Source organism: Mauremys reevesii, linkage group 4, assembly GCF_016161935.1.
Source record: "Mauremys reevesii isolate NIE-2019 linkage group 4, ASM1616193v1, whole genome shotgun sequence".
Taxonomy (NCBI): domain Eukaryota; kingdom Metazoa; phylum Chordata; order Testudines; family Geoemydidae; genus Mauremys; species Mauremys reevesii.
In genome coordinates this window covers 151285298-151306497 of record NC_052626.1, presented here as the reverse complement: position 1 = coordinate 151306497, position 21200 = coordinate 151285298, and the positions used below count along the sequence as shown (strand labels likewise).

The 21200-nt window shown below is 67.1% G+C and overlaps 1 protein-coding gene across 1 annotated transcript; it reads right to left on the bottom strand.

The window, feature by feature from the left end:
* Nucleotides 1-2883: 2883 nt before the first annotated feature.
* On the bottom strand, nucleotides 2884-21173 carry LAT (linker for activation of T cells). Its single transcript, XM_039537305.1, has 13 exons — nucleotides 20995-21173; nucleotides 14883-14993; nucleotides 14455-14554; nucleotides 14189-14241; nucleotides 11014-11077; nucleotides 9369-9430; nucleotides 8608-8634; nucleotides 7256-7319; nucleotides 4988-5073; nucleotides 4458-4511; nucleotides 4053-4115; nucleotides 3663-3728; nucleotides 2884-3019 (listed from the first exon to the last, which is right to left on the bottom strand). Exons 2-12 carry the CDS (start codon nucleotides 14986-14988, stop codon nucleotides 3670-3672), a joined length of 738 nt encoding a protein of 245 aa, XP_039393239.1. The 5' UTR covers nucleotides 14989-14993; nucleotides 20995-21173; the 3' UTR covers nucleotides 2884-3019; nucleotides 3663-3669.
* Nucleotides 21174-21200: the final 27 nt, after the last annotated feature.

The following is a 21200-nucleotide window of genomic DNA, read 5'->3' as shown; positions in this document are numbered from 1 at the left end:
CTGTGAGTCTGCAGCAGGCGGGTGTGACTGCACATCGCCTGTACTGGGGCTTCCTGTCAGAGTGTCACCTCCCCCTGCCCCACAGCTGCCTGCCACTTCCGACAGGGCCCCCTGCTTGGGGGGGGGGGGGGTAGAGCCCCCCCTCCTCCCCTGGCCAGCACCCAGCGGGGCTCCATTGCCTTCCCTCGCCATATCCTACCTCCTCCCTGCCACACCACAGCCCCCCACTGCTCCCCATGGCCTCGGACCGCCTGCGGCCTCCCCCATCACCGCAGCACCCCAGTTGCTATGGGGCAGGGCAGCCCCTCTGGCTGTGGGGCTGTGTTTTGTTGTGTGCTGTGCCTGGGCCAACGGGGCCCTGATTCCTGAAAACCTCCCCCACCCCCATGTATGCTCTATGGTCTGGGTGCTGCCCTCCTGGTGTGCCGTGCCCTGACCCCCACGGGTTGTGGGGCAGGGCCAGGAGCCCAGGTTTTGGCTGCACCGACCGGCACAGTGCCCTGGGGGTACCAGCACTGTCCCCCTGCCCCACATTGCCCTGTGGGGCGCTGATGTGATGAAGTGGGGCTGTTGTTAATGTTTCCTCTGAATACTGTGTGGGTGCCTCAGTTTCCCCCATGCATTTCTTAAGTCTCTAGGTGTGACGAAGTGGAGGATTTTCCTGTCTTTTTGTGGTTTCCCGGGGGTGCCTGCACAGGGGGTGGGACTCAGTGTCACCGGGTGTTACTGGTGTAACGAGGGGAGGGGAGAGGGAGTTTGCTGGGACACAGGGACCGGAGAGGGACTCGGGACCCGGCCCGGCCTGGAGGATGGAGACCCCAGTGACCGGTGACCTGGTGACCCGGTGACCCAGCTCAGGAGTCGCAGCCGGTTCTGGCCAGTGGGGACAATGGGCTGCGGGGAGAGGACCCCGGTGACCTGCCCAGCCGGCTCCAGCCAGAGGGGGGCTGGGAGGAGACCCAGGCCCCGGTTTACGACCCTGTTTCCCTGGAGAGAAGCCAATGGACAGAGGGGGCCTGGGGCCGGGGATATCGGAGGCCCAGCTGGGAAGCAGGGGGGCTCGGGGCTGGAGGGGGGAGCAGGCAGAGCCCCCCTGGCTGCAGGGGGACTGGGATGTGCTGGGCTGAGGGAGGCCAGGCCTGAGGCCCTGAGAGTTTCCTGTGCTGGGTTCAACCCTCAATAAACCTCCTGTGTTACGCTGGGGGAGAGTCGCTCCTGGCTAGAGAACAGGGCGGGGGGGGGGGGCATCAACCCCTTCGGGGGTGAGGAGGCCCAGGGGGCCCAGAGCGCATGGACTCCCTGAGGGACCCACGGCAGAGACAGACGTGCTGAGGCTCAGAGAGGTGCGGCTCCAGGAGGTGGAGGGGCCTGACCCCGGGAGAGGGGACCCCCACCAAGGGCTGTCGCACTGAAAGGGGCACCCCCCCACGGACCGCACGGGGCCACGCGTGGGCACCATCTGTGAGTCCGTGACACTAGGGGTGAGATTGTTGCAGAGTAATGGGCCAGTGCACATAAATGGCCGACACTCTGTCACCTGGCAACTAATGGCCTGGCCCCCCCCCCCCTGCAAGGGGCTGCTAAAGGTGGGGGAGAACAAAGAGATCAGGTGACCCCCTGGCCCGGGAAAGGGGCTGAGCAGAGGGGGAGGGGCTGGAGGGGGTGTCAGGCTGGAGCTGGCTGGGGTCGAGGAGTGAGGGCAGATGTGGGGGTCTGGCTCACTGCCCCCCAGAATGGACCCAGCCGAGGGGGCCGGTTCTCTGTACCTACAAGCTCTGTGTTAGACCCTGTTCCTGTCATCGAATAAACCTCTGTGTTACTGGCTGGCTGAGAGTCACGTCTGACTGCGCAGTGGGGGGGCAGGACCCTGTGGCCCCCCCAGGACCCCGCTGGGGGGACTCGCTGGGGGAAGCGCACGGAGGGGCAGGGGATGCAGGGGATGCTGAATGCTCCCAGGAGAGACCCAGGAGGTGAAGCCGTGGGAGCTTCTTGCCCTGCAGACAGGCTGCTCCAAGGGAGAGGAGGCTCCCAGAGCCCTGCCTGGCTCGGTGGGGAGCAGCTCCAGAGCAGCGCCCGGGGACCCCGTGACAGCGCTGTGGGGACCCATTCACCTGCCTTGGGGGGGACTGTGTGGCTCCCCAGGGCAGGGCAGGGCAGCTCCAGGGGGGATGGGGCAGCCCAGTGAGGATCCCGGTCACTCCCGCTAGGCCGGGCACACAGAGAAAACAGCTCCTGGCCGGGATGGGGGGCGGGGGGGCTCACATGGGTGCACAGAAGTGCCCCTGTCCCACTGCCCACCCTGGCGAGAGCCAGTGGGGGTCCTGGCCGGAGGCTCTCGGCAGTAACGCCCCTGCCCCCCGCGCTGTGTAACCCGGCAATGCGGATCCCCTCCCCGGACTCCCGTGGGGCCAGGGCCCGACCCCCAGCCCTGCTCAGCACACAGCCCCCAGGGCGGCCGGTGCCCCCCACGGCCAGGCAGCTCCGAGCTGGGGCAGGGGGTGGGCAGGGGCCAGCCCGGCCCCTCGGCAGGAGAACAAAGACAGGCCCTGGGACAGAGGTGGCACCTACGGCTTTATTCAGCGACTGGATGCGCTGGGGTTGCTCAGCGCAGCAGAGGGAGGGGGGCTCCCAGTGCGGCCCACGTGACTGCGCCCCCCGTGGTATCTGGGGGTCCAGGCTGCCCCCCCGGGGGGGGACATGGGGGGGAGACTTCAAAGGATGCTGGGAAATTCTCAGGCTATGTCAGAAAAGGTGCAGAACCAGCATTGAGTGGGGGAAGGGCAATAAATTAATGATGGTGGTCGGGGGGAGGGGAATCCGGGGGGCAGACGGAGCCCCCAGGTGGGGCTTTCACAGGTGGTTTCTCAGGATGTGGGGTGCAGAGGTGGGGCCAGCGGGGGGGGGGTTCTCAGGCCCCCCTGTGGCGAGGTTCCTGGGGGCTCATCCAGCTGTTGGTTCGCTCCTCGAAGGCAGGTTCCCCGCGGTGGGGGGGTGTCGCTCTCCAGAGCTGGGGGTCTGCCTGCAACAGAGAGCCGGGGGGTCACGGGGGGACAGACCTGACCTGGGCCCCGACGCTGGGGGGACCCGGCAGGCCAGGGTAACAGGGACCCAGGGTTGAGAGACAGGTGGGGACCCAGCCCCTCCTGCCGGGACGGCTGCAGCCCCAGCCATGGGGGGCAGGAGGTGGGGGGCCCCCTCCCCTCCCAGAGTCCTTTGTGGAGGCTCCCATGTGGTGTGGCCCTGGGAGTGCTGGTGAGGGTGGGGAGGGGTCAGGGTTTGGGGTGCAGGGCAGAGGTGGGGCAGGGCAGGCGCGGGGGCATGGCAGGGCACCGGGCGGAGGTGGGGCAGGGCGGGCATAGGGGCCATGGCAGGGCACCGGGCGGAGGTGGGGCAGGGCAGGCGTGGGGGCGGGGCAGGGCACAGGGTGGAGGTGGGGCAGGCCAGGCGCGGGGGGGGCATGGCAGGGCACCGGGCGGAGGTGGGGCAGGGCGGGCATAGGGGCCATGGCAGGGCACCGGGCGGAGGTGGGGCAGGACAGGCGTGGGGGCCGGACCGAGGACAGGGTGGAGGTGGGGCCGGGCAGGCGTGGGGGGGGGCCGGGGCAGGGTACTGGGGGGAGGTGGGGCAGGGCAGGCGTGGGGGGGGGGCGGGGGCATCGGTACCTCGCGCTCAGCGGTGCAGGTTCTCGTAGTCGGGCCCATCGTCCTCGCTCTCCCGGTCGCTGGCGCCTGTGACGGGAGCCAGAGGGGGTGAGACGAGGCTCCCCCAGAACCGGCCCCCCCAGGCCCCACACATGGGGCTCCCCAGAACCGCCCCCCTGACCTGCCACATGGGGCTGGCCCAGAACCGCTCCAGACCCCCCCCGGGCTCCCCAGAACCCCCCCAGCCCCACACACGGGGCTTCCCCACAGCCCAGCCCCCTTGGGCGCTACTCACACCCCTGGCTTGTAAGGAGGTTCCTGGGGCCCCAGCCAGGAGGGTTAATGGGAGGACCCCCCCAACTCACAATAGCAGGGGAGGGGCAGGTACCCCCCCCACACACACACACTCACCGTAGTGGGCGTCAGGGAGGCTGGACCCAGGCTCTGGCATGTTGACGTACTCCAGGCTGTCGGCTGTGGGGAGCGATCGGGGGCAGTGAGCACAGGGGGTGCCGGGGGACCCCCTGACCGGGGATGGAGGAACTGCCCCAGGGGACCCCATGCACTGGGCCCTGGGGGGCTCAGTCCCCACTACAATCCACCCCCCCCATGGCACTGGGATCCCGACCCGTCCCCCGGGGGACCCCGGGGTGTGGGGGGGTTCAGTCTCCTCTCCTCCCCCCAACCCCTCCCCTGCTGCTCGTCCCCATGGGCCCTTCCCGGGAATCGCCCCCTTCCCCCAGTCAGCCCCAGTTCCAGGATCCCCCCTCCCCGAGCTGGGCCAGGCACAGACGGGGCTGGGGGTCCCGCACTCACCCAGCGACTCCCTCTGGGCCTCCGGCATGTTCTCGTACTCATCCCCCATTGCCACTGCCAGAGAGCGAGAGAAGGGGTCAGTGAGGGGGGAGGGCCTGCCCTCCAACCTCTCCCCACAGCAGGGACTCTGGGAACCCCCCAGCCCCCACCCCCAAGGCTCCAGTCTGGGACCCACCCAGAGATGTTCAGGTCACTCCTCGCCCCATAAATTACACCTGGATCCCAACAGAGCTGGGTGACTGGGGGCCGGGGACACACCCAAATGGGGCGCGAGGGATGGGATAGTGACCAGGGCAAGAAGGGGTCAGGTAGCTGCCCCCCCCACAGCGCAATGCCAGGGGGCAGAGGAAGGTTAATGCTGATTGCAGGGGACGGTGGAACTGCCCGACACTAGATCCACTCTGAAATGGTCCCGGGGACTGTATGGGACTAGGCCAAAGCTGGGGGTCAGGTACCCAGAGTGGCCCTCTGAGGGGTCTCCGCTCAGGCCCTGTGGGAGACGGGTGGGCTGGGCGGTGGCCCCAACTCACCTGAGGACACGCTGTCCCTGAGCTCCGGCCCCGAGGTGACCAGCTCCGTGGGGGACGTCTCGGTGACGCTGTCGGGAAGCACCTCCCTGCGGGGGGAGGGGAACGGGAAGGGTGAGACTGACCAGCCGGAGCATGCACTGACCTCCTGGCTCTGACCCTGCCCCCCCAGCAATGACCCCTGTGACACCCCCATATTCGCCACTGTCATGTGGCCACTGTATGTTTGTACAAAGGCTGCCTTGTGAGGGGTCCTTCTAAACGTCCGGATCCGCTAGCCAGGGACATCTCCTTGGATTGGATGGGCTACCGTTGTATGTGAGGTTATGAAGACTGGCTGTGTGTGTGTTACTGAAACACGTTGTGAGGCTGAGAACACCCACAAGCCGCCTGCCAGGTACGACACCGTTACTGGCTCATGGAGGCAATGCACAAGCACAGGGATCACCCCAGGAACCCCTCAGAGACAGCACCACACAACGGGGAACCCCTCAGAGACAGCACCACACAACGGGGAACCCCTCAGAGACAGCACCACACAACGGGCACTGTCTGAGCCAGGCCACAGCGAAAGAGCTTTCCAGCGAGTGGGGAGAAGATAGAAAAGGGGGAAATGACACCCCGGGGGGACCTCCCTCGCCCTGCTACAACACCCCTGGAGACACCCGAGGGGCCAGGCCTGACCTGGGGGAAGCGAGGGGCCCAGGCTGGAAGGATCCTTAGCCTGGGTAAGAAAACGTGGGAAAGCCACGGCAGCCTGTGCCCGGAGGGAGGGTCAGCCAGCCCGATTCTCGCGCAGGGGAGGAGTCACTCATTCGCCTCCTCCCTCGCGCGCGGGTCCCGCTGTTTGCCGGTGTACTGAGCTAATCTGCCTTGTCCTGTTTGCTGTCCCCGAGCATCGCTCACAGCTGCCAGCCGTGGGTGATGCACTCGGGGGTGTGGAATTCAGAGCTGGGGGCAGGGAGCTGGGCAGCTCTGCTCCCATCGGGGCGGTGGGGGGGCGGATTGCAGGCGCTTGCACTGGGCCGGTCTCTGTGCAGCGCAAGGGGATACGATTTGGGGTTCGCTCCCCACAGGGGGTTGCACGTGAACGCTGGGCAATCCCCGAGCCGAGTCTTCCCAGGCAGAGCTGAGCTCCGCGTCTGGGACTTTCTGTGCTGGGTCCGGCCCTACCTGCGTGGGCTGGAGGCGGCTGGAGGGCCTGGCTCTGCAGGGCAGGGGGGCGAGCCCGGGCGGGCGGAGCCGGGGGGCTCAGTGGGACCCACAAGGGGGGCAACCTGTCACAACTCCCATCCATGACCTTTGACCCCCCCCGGCTTGGACCCAGTGCCACGTCCAGCCCTGCCACCCCATGGCCTGTCCCCCCCAGGCCTCCTCGCCCCATCCGCCCCCCCAGCCCGTCTCCCCACCCCCCGTCTCCCCGCCCCGTCTCCCCGCCCCGTCTCCCTGCCCATCTTCCCCAACAGCTCGTCCCTCCCAGCCCATCCCCGCCCCATCTCCCCACCCCACCCTCCAGCACGTCTCCCCACCCCATCTCCCCGCCCCACTCCCACCCCATTTCCCCACCTCCCGCCCGTCTCCCCATCTCCCTGCCCCCACCCCCATCTCCTGCCCATCTTCCCCCATCTCCCGCCCCAGCCCGTCTCTCCACCCCCATCTCCCGCCCCACCCCATCTCCCCACCCCACATCTTCCCGCAACAGCCCGTCTCCCTACCCCCATCTCCTGCCCATCTTCCCCAACAGCTCGTCCCCCAGCCCATCTCTCCACCACCCATCTCCCGCCACCACCCCAGCACGTCTCCCCACCCCACATCTTCCCCAACAGCACGTTTCCCCACCCCATCTCCCCGCTCCCACCCCATCTCCCCAGCCCATCTCCTGCCCATCTTCCCCAACAGCACGTCTCCCCACCCCATCTCATCTCCCACCCCATCTCCCTGCCCATCTTCCCCCAACAGCCCGTCCCCCAGCCCATCTCTCCACCGCCACCCCCAGCACGTCTCCCCACCCCATCTCATCTCCCCACCCCATCTCCCTGCCCATCTTCCCCCAACAGCCCGTCTCCCCATCCCCTCTCCCCTCACCCCTCATCTCCCGCCCCACCCCTAGCCCATCTCCCCTCACCCCTCATCTCCCACCCACACCCCATTTCCGCCCAAACCCCAGCCCATCTCCCCATCCCCATCTCCCCGCCCATCTTCCCCAACAGCCTGTCTCCCCCGCAGCCTGACTCCCCCCCCATCTCCCTGCCCCCCCCCAGCAGCCCGTACACGTAGCCAGGGATGTAGATCTCGGTGTTATAGTCGTTGTCATCGTCATCCCCACGGGGCCGCTCTGCAACCGAGATGGGGGGGGGGGTTAGCATGGGGGGCACCGGCTGCTCTGCCCCCTTCTCCCCCGGCCCCTTCCCCTCCTGCCCTCACCCTGCTGCCCTGACCCTCTGCCCTCCCCACCCCCCATCATCCCTCACACCCTCCTGCCCCCCACCTGGCAGCGGTCATAGAATCCTAGAATCTCAGGGCTGGAAGGGGCCTCAGGAGGGATCTAGTCCAACCCCCTGCTCAGAGCAGGACCAAACCCAACTAAATCATCCCAGCCAGGGCTTTGTCTCGCCGGGCCTTAAAAACCTCTAAGGAAGGAGATTCCACCACCTCCCTAGGGAACCCATTCCAGTGCTTCACCACCCTCCTGGTGAAATAGTGTGTCCTAATATCCAACCTAAACCTCCCCCTCTGCAACTTGAGACCATTGCTCCTTGTTCTGTCATCTGCCACCACTGAGAACAGTCTAGATCCATCCTCTTTGGAACCCCCTTTCAGGTAGTTGAAAGCAGCTATCAAATCCCCCCTCATTCTTCTCTTCTGCAGACTAAACAATCCCAGTTCCCTCAGCCTCTCCTCATAAGTCATGTGCTCCAGCCCCCTCAGCATTTTTGTTGCCCTCCACTGGACTCTCTCCAATTTATCCACATCCTTCTTGTAGTGTGGGGCCCAAAACTGGACACAGTCTCCAGATGAGGCCTCACCAGTGCTGAGTAGAGGGGAATGATCACGTCCCTCGATCTGCTGGAAATGCCCCTACTTATACAGCCCAAAATGCCATTAGCCTTCTTGGCAACAAGGGCACACTGTTGACTCATATTCAGCTTTTCGTCCACCGTAACCCCTAGGTCCTTTTCTGCAGAACTGCTGCCCAGCCACTCGGTCCCTAGTCTGTAACAGTGCATGGGATTCTTCCATCCTAAGTGCAGGACTCTGCACTTGTCCTTGTTGAACCTCATCAGGTTTCTTTTGGCCCAATCCTCTAATTTGTCTAGGTCCCTCTGTATCCTATCCCTACCCTCCAGCGTATCTACCACTCCTCCCAGTTTAGTGTCATCTGCAAACTTGCTGAGGGTGCAGCCCACACCATCCTCCAGATCGTTAATGAAGATATTGAACAAAACCGGCCCCAGCACCGACCCTTGGGGCACTCGGCTTGATACCGGCTGCCAACTAGACATGGACCCATTGATCACTACCCGTTGAGCCTGACGATCTAGCCAGTTTTCTATCCACCTTACCGTCCTGACACTGGCCCCTGCCCCACCCCCACACACTACCTGGGGGGTGTCCAGACTCACCCTCGTTCTCGTAGCTGGGGACGCTGTCTGGAGGGGGAGGGGAGAAAAAGGTGTCAGTCACCCCCAAAGCCCAGCGACCCCCGTCCTCCATCCTCCCCATATCTCTGCCTGTCACTCCCCCCTCCTCCATCCTCCCCATCCAACTGTCTGTCCATCACTGCTATCCCGTCCGTCCGTCCCCATCCGCCTGTCCCCGTGTCCCCCCATCCGTCCATCACTGCTATCCTGTCCATCCATCCCCGTCTGCCTGTCCACCCGTCCGCCTGTCCCTGTGTCCCCCCGTCCGTCCATCACTGCTATTCCGTCCCCGTCCGTCCGTCCATCACTGCTATCCCATCTTCCTGTGCCCCCGTCTGCCTGTCCCTCCCTCCGTCTGTCCATCACTGCTATCCCATCTTCCTGTGCCCCCGTCTGCCTGTCCCTCCCTCCGTCTGTCCATCACTGCTATTCCGTCCATCCATCACTGCTATCCCATGTGCCCATCCCCCATCTGCCTGTCCATCCGTCCATCATGACTATCCCATCTGTCCAGCCCCCCAGCCATCCGCCCGTCCAGCCCCCATCCGCCCCATCCATCCACCTGTACCCCGAGCCGTCCATCCATCCCGCTTCTGCCCATCCCCCGTCCGTCTGTCTGTCCATCACGACTATCCCCCTCATCCCCCTCAGCCGTCCGCCCGTCTGCCCATCCCCCTGTCTGTCTCCCCGTGTTTCTGTCTGCACGTCCCCATTTCAATCACCCCCCCAATCCCCCCACTCACCGTTGTCGGTCTCTGTCCTGGTGAAGGAGACTTGGCGGCTCTGGGGCGCCTGTGGGGATCGCCTGGAAATGGGGAGGCTGGATTAGGAGGGGCAGGCCAGGCCTAAGCCCCCCGAGCCAGCACACGGACACCCCCACCATCCCCACCACGTCCTGCCCCAGGCAGAGCACACGCCTACCATGCCCCCAGTTTGTGTGTGCCTCGGTTTCCCCAGAGGCTGCACTGCTCACTAGCGCGTGGGAGGGGCTCTGTGCTCTCTGCAGAGGCCCAGCAATGCAGGTGGGAGGGGCGCCCAGCAGTCTCGGGTTTGGGCCAGGTCCACGGAGCGTGTGTGAGGACAATGGCAAAGCCAATCACCGGGACACTGGCTAACGACTGCCTGGCGCCCCCCGACACCCGCAGGAAGCCAGCCAGGCCTGCCCCGCCGGCGAGTTCAGAGGGGCCAGGCGGGGCTGGGACGGGTTGGCGGGGGCGGCTTGGCGTTGCTGCTCCCCCTGGACGGAGCCAGGGAGCGGACAGGGCCCAGAGCGGGAGCCGGGGGGTCTCGGCCGCGTGGCTGGGCCGGGCTGGGCTTTCACCTGCTTCTCTCTGGGCTACCCGAGGGCTGTGCCCGGCCAGTCCCACAGGAACCCAGCTGGGCCCGCAGGAGCTGGCGCTGGCGGCGACACGTCTCCCTCGGGCTCCGGCTTAGGGGGACTCGCGGGGCTCACCCTGGAGGAAGAGCGGGACCCCAGGGGTCTGTTCCAAAGCTGGGGGCCGTAGCCCCGATCCTGTGGCTCTCTGACACCCACACATGCCCTGACATGCTCTGACACGCCTGCACCATCACACGCCTTGACATGCTCTGACACGCCTGCACCAACACACGCCCTGACATGCTCTGACACGCTTGCACCAACACATGCCCTGACATGCTCTGACACGCCTGCACATCACACGCCCTGACATGCTCTGACACGCCTGCACCATCACACGCCCTGACTTATCCCTGCTGACACACCACAGTGAGGTGACCGCAGCACCCCACCCCCCCACCAGCTGTGTCTGTGGGGCCCGCCCGGCACCCACCAGCCCCAGAGACCGGGCCTGGGGCAGCTAAGGCCTGTGGGGTGGACTCATGGAGCACTGGGGGAGCCCACGGGCTCTGGGCAGGGATCGAGGGGAAGCCCCATGGGGTGGAAGGATTGGGGGGAACTCAGCGATGTACAGGAACTGCTCAGGATGGGGGTGTCCCGGGGGGGCAGGGCAGGGAGGGGGGGTCACGGGGCTCCTCCCGGTAGGGACAGGACCGGCTCTGGGTGGGGGTGTCCCGGGGGGGCAGGGCAGGGAGGAGGGGTCACTGGGGTACTCACGGGATAGACAGGAACTGCTCAGGGTGGGGGTGTCCTGGGGCAGGGCAGGAGGGGGTCACTGGGGTACTCACGGGATGGACAGGAACTGCTCAGGGTGGGGTGTCCCGGGGGCAGGGCAGGGAGGGGGTCACTGGGTACTCACGGCATGGACAGGAACTGCTCTGGGTGGGGGTGTCCCAGGGGGGCAAGGCAGGGAGGGGGGGGTCACTGGGGTACTCACGGGATGTACAGGAACTGCTCAGGGTGGGGGTGTCCCGGGGGGGCAGGGCGGGGGGGGTCACTGGGGTACTCACGGGATGGACAGGAACTGCTCAGCGGGTGCCACTGGTTGCTGTTTGATCTGGTTCCTGGAGGGATCTGGGGAGACAGGAGATTGGCCTGACTGGGGGCAGTGGGGCGGGAAGATGGGGGTTCAGGGTGTGGAGGTGCAGCAGGGCGCATGGCAGGGGATGGGGAGCAGGAGTACAGGGTGGGGTGGGGAATAGGTGCAGGGATATGGGGGTCACAGGGGTACAGGGTGGGGATAGGAGATGGGGTGCAGGGATCTGAGGGGTCACAGGGTACAGGGTGGGGATAGGGGTGGGGTGCAGGGGACAGAGGGTCACAGGGGTACAGGGTGGGGATAGGGGTGGGGTGCAGGGGATACGAGGGGTCACAGGGGTACAGGGTGGGGATAGGGGTGGGGTGCAGGGGATCTGAGGGGTCACAGGGGTACAGGGTGGGGATAGGGGTGGGGTGCAGGGGATCTGAGGGGTCACAGGGGTACAGGGTGGGGATAGGGGATGGGGTGCAGGGGATACGAGGGTCCACGGGTACAGGGTGGGGATGGGGTGGGGTGCAGAGGATACGAGGGTCACAGGGGTACAGGGTGGGGTTAGGGGTGGGGTGCAGGGGATACGAGGGGTCACAGGGGTACAGGGTGGGGTGGGGATAGGGGTGGGGTGCAGAGGATACGAGGGTCACAGGGGTGCAGGGTGGGGTGGGGATAGGGGTGGTGTGCAGAGGATACGAGGGTCACAGGGGTACAGGGTGGGGATAGGGGTGGGGTGCAGAGGATACGAGGGGTCACAGGGGTACAGGGTGGGGATAGGGGTGGGGTGCAGAGGATCTGAGGGTCACAGGGGTACAGGGTGGGGATAGGGGTGGGGTGCAGAGGATACGAGGGTCACAGGGGTACAGGGTGGGGGATAGGGGGTGGGGTGCAGAGGATACGAGGGGTCACAGGGGTACAGGGTGGGGGTTAGGGGGTGGGGTGCAGGGGATATGAGGGGTCACGGGGGTACAGGGTGGGGGATAGGGGTGGGGTGCAGGGGATACGAGGGGTCACAGGGGTACAGGGTGGGGTGGGGTGCAGGGATATGAGGGGTCACAGGGGTACAGGGTGGGGTGGGGTGCAGAGGATACGAGGGGTCACAGGGGTACAGGGTGGGGATAGGGGTGGGGTGCAGGGGATACGAGGGGTCACAGGGGTACAGGGTGGGGTGGGGGAGAGGAGATGGGGTGCAGGGGATACGAGGGTCACAGGGGTACAGGGTGGGGTGGGGATAGGAGATGGGGTGCAGGGGATACGAGGGGTCACAGGGGTACAGGGTGGGGTGGGGATTGGGGTGGGGTGCAGAGGATACGAGGGGTCACAGGGGTACAGGGTGGGGATAGGGGTGGGGTGCAGAGGATACGAGGGTCACAGGGGTACAGGGTGGGGTTAGGGGTGGGGTGCAGGGATATGAGGGGTCACAGGGGTACAGGGTGGGGTTAGGGGTGGGGTGCAGGGGATACGAGGGTCACAGGGGTACAGGGTGGGGTGGGGTGCAGGGGATGAGGGTCACAGGGTACAGGGTGGGGTGGGGTGCAGGGGAGGGTCACAGGGGTACAGGGTGGGGTGGGGTGCAGGGGATGTCACAGGGGTACAGGGTGGGGTGGGGTGCAGAGGATACGAGGGGTCACAGGGGTACAGGGTGGGGATAGGGGTGGGGTGCAGGGGATACGAGGGTCACAGGGGTACAGGGTGGGGGATAGGGGGTGGGGTGCAGGGGATACGAGGGGTCACAGGGGTACAGGGTGGGGGATAGGAGATGGGGTGCAGGGGATACGAGGGGTCACAGGGGTACAGGGTGGGGTGGGGATAGGGGTGGGGTGCAGGGGATCTGAGGGATCACAGGGGTACAGGGTGGGGTGGGGTGCAGGGGATCGAGGGGTCACAGGGGTACAGGGTGGGGATAGGGATGGGGTACAGAGTGGGGTGGGGTGCAGAGGATACGAGGGGTCACAGGGGTACAGGGTGGGGATAGGGGTGGGGTGCAGGGGATACGAGGGGTCACAGGGGTACAGGGTGGGGTGGGGATAGGAGATGGGGTGCAGGGGATACGAGGGTCACAGGGGTACAGGGTGGGGTGGGGATAGGAGATGGGGTGGGGGATTGGGGGTGGGGTGCAGAGGATACGAGGTCACAGGGGTACAGGGTGGGGGATAGGGGTGGGGTGCAGAGGATACGAGGGTCACAGGGGTACAGGGTGGGGGTTAGGGGTGGGGTGCAGGGATACGAGGGGTCACAGGGGTACAGGGTGGGGTTAGGGGTGGGGTGCAGGGGATGAGGGGTCACAGGGGTACAGGGTGGGGTGGGGTGCAGGGGATACGAGGGGTCACAGGGGTACAGGGTGGGGTGGGGTGCAGGGGATGGGGTCACAGGGGTACAGGGTGGGGTGGGGTGCAGAGGATGAGGGGTCACAGGGGTACAGGGTGGGGATAGGGGTGGGGTGCAGGGGATGGTCACAGGGGTACAGGGTGGGGTGGGGATAGGAGATGGGGTGCAGGGGATCGAGGGGTCACAGGGTACAGGGTGGGGTGGGGATAGGGGTGGGGTGCAGGGGATACGAGGATCACAGGGGTACAGGGTGGGGTGGGGTGCAGGGGATGTCACAGGGGTACAGGGTGGGGATAGAGGATGGGGTGCAGAGGATATGAGGGGTCACAGGGGTACAGGGTGGGGATAGGGGTGGGGTGCAGGGGATACGAGGGGTCACAGGGTACAGGGTGGGGATAGGGGTGGGGTGCAGAGGATACGAGGGGTCACAGGGGTACAGGGTGGGGTGGGGATAGGGGTGGGGTGCAGGGGATACGAGGGTCACAGGGGTACAGGGTGGGGTGGGGATGGGGTGCAGGGGATAGGAGGGTCACAGGGGTACAGAGTTGGGGATAGGGGATGGGGTGCAGAGGATACGAGGGTCACAGGGGTACAGGGTGGGGATAGGAGATGGGGTGCAGGGGATACGAGGGGTCACAGGGGTACAGGGTGGGGATAGGAGATGGGGTGCAGGGGATGCGAGGGGTCACAGGGGTACAGGGTGGGGATAGGGGATGGGGTGCAGAGGATACGAGGGGTCACAGGGGTACAGGGTGGGGTGGGGGATGGGGTGCAGGGGATACGAGGGGTCACAGGGGTACAGGGTGGGGTGCATGGGGGGTACTCACAGTTGGCTCGGGTCAGCACCATGAAGCTGTTGGGGGGGACACAAGGTGGGGGTCTGTGGGGGCAGAGAAGACGTCATTAGAGCCAGGCACGATCCCCCCATTCAGCACCTGCCAGATACCCCTAGGGAGCCCCCTGCCCCCCCAAACTCACCCCAAGGGAGCCCCCCATGCCCATCCCCCCTGGCCAATCCCAGCCCCTCACGCCCCGGCCCCTCCCCCGGGGACCCCTCGCTGTGCGACGGACGGACGGACGGACACGGACTCACTTGTACTCGTAGTCCCCGACCGCCTGGGCTCCGTGGGCTGCCGAGAGAGCAGGGCGCAGCGTTAGGGGTGGGGGCAGGGGGGGGGCGGCCCACTCTGCTCCTGCGGGGGAGGGGAGAGATTGAGGGGACAGGACCCCCCCATGGTAGCCCAGCACGGGGGAGGGGGCTGGCGTGGGTCCGGGGGGGGGCAGGGTGTATGTTGGGGGCTCGGGAGGAAGGGGTAGGCGGGCCTGGGGAGCAGGGCGTGTGGGGGCCCTGGGAGCATGGGGAGCAGGGGTGGGGCTACCTGGGGGGGCAGCAAGGCATGGGGTGGGGGGCAGGTGCTGGGTCCCCTTGTGCGTTGGGGTGAATGTCACGCTGCCCCATGGCTGGAGCTGGGACAGCCCCCCCCCACACGCTGGATGGGGTGTGGGGGGCGCTGGACTTACCAGGGGAGCCAGTGTCCCGGCAGCCGATGCAGAGAGCCGTGGCCAGCACGGCCGGGAGAACCAGCACGACGGCCCAGAGCACCCCGGCCAGAGAGACGGGCTCCATCGCACCTGGGGGCAGAGGGGTTAGGGGCCCGGCCAGAGAGACGGGCTCCATCGCACCTGGGGGCAGAGGGGGTTAGGGGGGGCCCGGCCAGAGAGACGGGCTCCATCGCACCTGGGGGGCAGAGGGGGTTAGGGGGGGCCCCGGCCAGAGAGACAGGCTCCATCGCACCTGGGGGGGGAGGGGGTTAGGGGGGGCCCCGGCCAGAGAGACGGGCTCCATCGCACCTGGGGAGAGGGGTTAGGGGCCCCGGCCAGAGAGACAGGCTCCATCGCACCTGGGGGGGGAGGGGGTTAGGGGGGGCCCCGGCCCGAGAGACGGGCTCCATCGCACCTGGGGGGCAGAGGGGGTTAGGGGGGGCCCCGGCCAGAGAGACGGGCTCCATCGCACCTGGGGGGGGCAGGGCTCCTAGAATATCAGGGTTGGAAGGGACCTCAGGAGGGATCTAGTCCAACCCCCTGCTCATGGCAGGACCAAACCCAACTAAATCATCCCAGCCAGGGCTTTGTCAAGCCTGACCTTAAAAACCTCTAAGGAAGGAGATTCCACCCCCTCCCTAGGGAACCCATTCCAGTGCTTCACCACCCTCCTAGGGAAATAGTGTTTCCTAATGTCCAACCTAAACCTCCCCCTCTGCACCTTGAGCCCATTGCTCCTTGTTCTGTCATCTGCCACCACTGAGAACAGTCTAGATCCATCCTCTGTGGAACCCCCTTTCAGGTAGTTGAAAGCAGCTATCAAATCCCCCCTGATTCTTCTCTTCTGCAGACTAAACAATCCCAGTTCCCTCAGCCTCTCCTCATAAGTCATGTGCTCCAGCCCCCTAATCATTTTTGTTGCCCTCCGCTGGACTCTCTCCAATTTGTCCACATCCTTCTTGTAGTGGGGGGCCCAAAACTGGACACAGTCTCCAGATGAGGCCTCACCAGTGCTGAGTAGAGGGGAATGATCACATCCCTCGATCTGCTGGCAATGCCCCTACTTATACAGCCCAAACTGCCATTAGCCTTCTTGGCAACCAGGGCACCTGCTGACTCATATCCAGCTTCTCGTCCACCATAACCCCTAGGTCCTTTTCTGCAGAACTGCTGCCCAGCCACTCGGTCCCTAGTCTGTAGCAGTGAATGGGATCTCTCCCAGCTCTGGGAGGGGAGTGGGGGCTGGTGAGTTAGAGCAGGAGGGGACTGGGAGCCAGGACTCCTGGGTTCTTTCCCAGCTCAGGGAAGGGAGCAGGGTCTGGTGGTTAGAGCAGGGGGGCTGGGAGCCAGGACTCCTGGGTTCCATCCCTGGCTCGGGGAGGGGTGGGCAGTGGGGCCTGGTGGGTTACAGCTGGGCGGACAGGCGGGGCTGGGAGCCAGGACACCTGGGTTCTCTCCCTGGCTCTGCTGCTGCCCGGCTGTGCGATCTGCACCAGGCCCTCGGCCATCGTGCCTGAGCCGGGCATAGCAGGGCCCGTCTCTCGCGGGTCTGTGCAGCACCCAGCGTGCCGGGTCCCAGGCTGGGCTGATGGTGGGGCCGGATCCCGGCGGTTCCTGGGGGAGGGGGCAAGGCTGAGTCACCGGGGTGGGGGAGGCCGGATCTGCTGCTGCAGCAGGTGGGTGGAGGGAGCGGGGCTGCTGGCTCAGGCGCCGCTTGGCTCCGTCTCTGCAGCTGCGGTTTCCATCCCAGCGCCGCGCGGCTGTCGCTGCAGCTGCCGCCCCCGGGGAGCCTCGGCTGGGCCTGCACCGAGCTCCCGGCAAAGCAGCCGCAGGGGGGCCGAGCTCGCACACAGGCCAGGGCCCTGCGCCAGAGACCCCGGGGCGTGCCAGGCTCCCACTGCCCCAGCATGCTGGATGCCTGCACCATCCCCACGCAGCCGGGGTCACACCTCTTATCGTCCCTTATTATGGTAGGACCTACCCAAACTCCCTGGGCTCTGCCCAGTGGCTCCTCCCCCACTCTCCAGATCAAAGGCCCACGAGTTCAGGTGCTGCCCAGACACACAGGAAGAGCCAGTCCCAGCCCCGCAGAGCAGAGCTCCCAGCCCCAACACACAAAGGGTGAGAAAGGAAACTGATGCTTCGCCGAGGGCAGGGACCAGCCCCAAGCCACACAAAGAGAACCCAGGACCCCAGCAGCCCCACTCCCCTCCCAGCGCCGGGAGAGAACCCAGGAGTCCTGGCTCCCAGCGCCCACTGCTCTAACCCACCAGCCCCCATCCCCTCCCAGAGCAGGGAGAGAACCCAGGAGTCCTGGCTCCCAGGCCCCCTGCTCTAACCCACCAGCCCCCACTCCCCTCCCAGCGCCGGGAGAGAACCCAGGAGTCCTGGCTCCCACCGCCCCCTGCGCTAACCCCCGGCCCCCACTCCTCTCCCAGAGCCAGGAGAGAACCCAGGAGTCCTGGCTCCCAGTCCCCCCTGCTCTAACCCACCAGCCCCACTCCCCTCCCAGAGCCAGGAGAGAACCCAGGAGTCCTGGCTCCCAGCCCCCCTGCTCTAACCCACCAGCCCCACTCCTCCCAGAGCCGGCAGAGAACCCAGGAGTCCTGGCTCCCAGCCCCCCTGCTCTAACCCACCAGCCCCCACTCCCCTCCCAGAGCCGGGGAGAGAACCCAGGAGTCCTGGCTCCCAGCCCCCCGGCGCTAACCCACCAGCCCCACTCCTCCCAGAGCCGGGAGAGAACCCAGGAGTCCTGGCTCCCAGCCCCCCGCATCTAACCCACCAGCCCCCACTCCCCTCCCAGAGCCGGGAGAGAACCCAGGAGTCCTGGCTCCCAGCCCCCCTGCTCTAACCCACCAGCCCCCACTCCCCTCCCAGAGCCGGGGAGAGAACCCAGGAGTCCTGGATCCCAGTGCCGACACCCATCCTGCACCGGTCCCAGTCCCCATGCATCAGAGGGGCACAGCCCCGCACAGGGCTGGACGCGCCGATCCCCAGCCCCCCTGCAAGGCAGCCCCCGCCAGCGCCGCTCCTGCAAACAGGCCCTGCCGGGGCAGCGTGAGCCCTGGAGCGTGGCCAAGGGGCGACCACAAACCACCGGGTCGGTTAGGGGCGGAAACCGGCAGCGCTTGGGAACTCACTCAAGAGGAACTGGGGAGGGGGGGAGCTGGAGAACAAGATGGGGGGACCCCCATCAAGGTCAGGATTGAAGGGCACCCGCAGGAGTGGGGGGGGGGAACCCAGGACTGATGGGGGCTGTGGGTTGGAGTTGCGGGGCCGTGGAGAGCTGGGGGGGCAGTGGGGAAGCCCAGGGCTAGCGGGGGCTGTGGGTCGGGGTTGCGGGGCAGTGGAGAGGTGGGGGGGGGGAGCCCAGGACTGACGGGGGCCGTGGGTCGGGGTTGAGGGGCAGTAGAGAGGTGGGGAGCCCAGGGCTAGCGGGGCTGTGGGTCGGGGTTGAGGGGCTGTAGAGAGGTGGGGAGCCCAGGGCTAGCGGGGCTGTGGGTCGGGGTTGAGGGGCAGTGGAGAGGTGGGGAGCCCAGGGCTAGCGGGGGCTGTGGGTCGGGGTGGAGGGAAACCGGAGAGGTGGGGAGGAGCCCAGGGCTAGAGGGGGCTGTGGGTCGGGGTTGAGGGGCCGTGGAGGGGTGGGGGGGAGCCCAGGGCTCGCGGGGCTGTGGGTCGGGGTTGAGGGGCACCGGACAGGTGGGGGCAGGGCTAGCAGGGGCTGTGGGTCGGGTTGAGGGGCACCGGAGAGGTGAGGGGAGCCAGGGGCTGTGGGTCGGGTTGTGGGGCAGTAGAGAGGTTGGGGAGCAGCGGGGGAGCCCAGGGCTAATGGGGGCTGAGGGGCACCGGAGAGGTGGGGGCAGTGGCGGGACCCAGGACTAGGGGCTGTGGGTTGGAGTTGAGGGGCAGTGGAGAGCTGGGGGCAGTGGGGAGCTCAGGGCTAGCGGGGCTGTGGGTCGGAGTTGAGGGGCAGTAGAGAGGTGGGGGGAAGCCCAGGGCTAGCGGGGGCTGTGGGTCGGAGTTGAGGGGCAGTAGAGAGGTGGGGAGCCCAGGGCTAGCGGGGCTGTGGGTCAGGGTTGAGGGGCAGTAGAGAGGTGGGGAGCCAAGGCTAGTGGGGCTGTGGGTCAGATTTGAGGGGCAGTAGAGAGGTGGGGAGCCTAGGGCTAGCGGGGCTGTGGGTCAGGGTTGAGGGCAGTAGAGAGGTGGGGAGCCCAGGGCTAGCGGGGCTGTGGGTCAGGTTGAGGGGCAGTAGAGAGGTGGGGAGCCCAGGGCTAGCGGGGCTGGGGGTGTGGGTTGTGGGGCAGTAGAGAGGTGGGGGGGAGCCCAGGGCTAGCGGGGGCTGTGGGTCGGAGTTGAGGGGCAGTAGAGAGGTGGGGAGCCCAGGCTAGCGGGGGCTGTGGGTCGGAGTTGAGGGGCAGTAGAGAGGTGGGGGGAGCCCAGGGCTAGCGGGGGCTGTGGGTCGGAGTTGAGGGGCAGTAGAGAGGTGGGGGCAGTGGGGAACCCAGGACTGACGGGGCTGTGGGTCGGGGTTGAGGGGCAGTAGAGAGGTGGGGAGCCCAGGGCTAGCAGGGGATGTGGGTCGGGGTTGAGGGGCAGTAGAGAGGTGGGGAGCCCAGGGCTAGCGGGGGCGGTGGGTCGGGGTTGAGGGGCAGTGGAGAGGTGGGGAGCCCAGGGCCTAGCGGGGGCTGTGGGTCGGGGTTGAGGGGCAGTGAAGAGGTGGGGAGCCCAGGGCTAGCAGGGGATGTGGGTCGGGGTTGAGGGGCAGTAGAGAGGTGGGGGGGAGCCCAGGGCTAGCGGGGGCTGTGGGTCGGGGGCAGTGGGGGGACCGAGGACTGACGGGGGCCGTGGGTCGGGGTTGAGGGGCAGTAGAGAGGTGGGGGGGAGCCCAGGGCTAGCGGGGGCTGTGGGTCGGGGTTGAGGGGCAGTAGAGAGGTGGGGGGGAGCCCAGGGCTAGCAGGGGCTGTGGGTCGGGGTTGAGGGGCACCGGAGAGGTGGGGGGAGCCCAGGGCTAGCAGGGGCTGTGGGTCGGGGTTGAGGGGCAGTAGAGAGGTGGGGGGGAGCCCAGGGCTAGCGGGGGCTGTGGGTCGGGGCTGAGGGGCAGTAGAGAGGTGGGGAGCCCAGGGCTAGCGGGGCTGTGGGTCGGGGTTGAGGGGCAGTAGAGAGGTGGGGAGCCCAGGGCTCGCCGGGGCTGTGGGTCGGGGTTGAGGGGCACCGGAGAGGTGGGGGGGAGCCCAGGGCTAGCGGGGGCTGTGGGTCGGGGTTGAGGGGCACCGGAGAGGTGGGGGGAGCCCAGGGCTAACGGCGGGTCGGGGTCGAGGGCCCCCAGCCCCACGGCGCCGTTGAGTGACCAGCCGGCTCCGCGTGGGCCCTGGCCACACGCTCGCGCTGCCCGTCCCCGCCCGAGGGGGGCGCTGTCCCCGCGCCAACGCCCCGCGGATGGAGCTCGCGCTCGAGGCAGCAAAACAGGAAAAGCCGAGATGGTATCGGGGGCGAGGCACACCCTGGAGACGCTGCCCCCTGGTGCCCAGCCCCACCGTGCCCCACGGCGACACCTGCTCCGGGCACCCCCCAGGGTTGCCACCGACCCCTTTGTGGCCCCATCTGTGGAACCCCCAGTGGGCCCCGGAGGGGAGATGCCTGGTCCAGGCCCCATCTCCGGCCAGCGCCCAAGGCCCCCACTGAGCCTCGCCCCCACCTCCGTCCCTGCAGGGGTCACAGGCACGAGCCCCGGCTGGGGGCCACAGCCCCCCGTCTCCGGGAGTGGCCGCGGGGGGCCCAGGGAATAGCGCCGTGGGTCTGGGCTAGGCACTGGAGATTTGGGGGGAGCTGAGCAGCCCCCCACTCCCACTCTCCAGCAGGAGAAGGGGGGCATTTCACAGGCAGGGGGGCAAGCAGCCCCACAGGATGGGCTGGAGACCCCCCAACCCCCCAAGAGGGCCCCAGCCCCGAATCCAGCGCACGGGAGGGTCACCCAGATGGCAGGCTGACGCTGGCAGCTGGGGGAAGCGTCCGTGCATCTGGCCGGCCCCGGGGGACAGACGCCACGTCCGGCTTCCTGTGGCTGCAGCCGGGCGGGGGGGCCGGCACCTACCTGGGCCGTGGCGCGTCCGGCGCTGGCTCCTCCGGCGCTGCCACCCACGCCGCGCTGCTCGCGCTCTCCCCCCGGCAGGAAGCTGTGGCGGGCAATGAGCTCCCGGCAGGAAGTCGTAGCGCTGAGCGAGCGGCAGGTGTGCGAGGTTCGGAGGGGGCCTCCCCCACAGGGGCACGAGGGCTCACGCTCTTGTGCAAGGAGGCGAG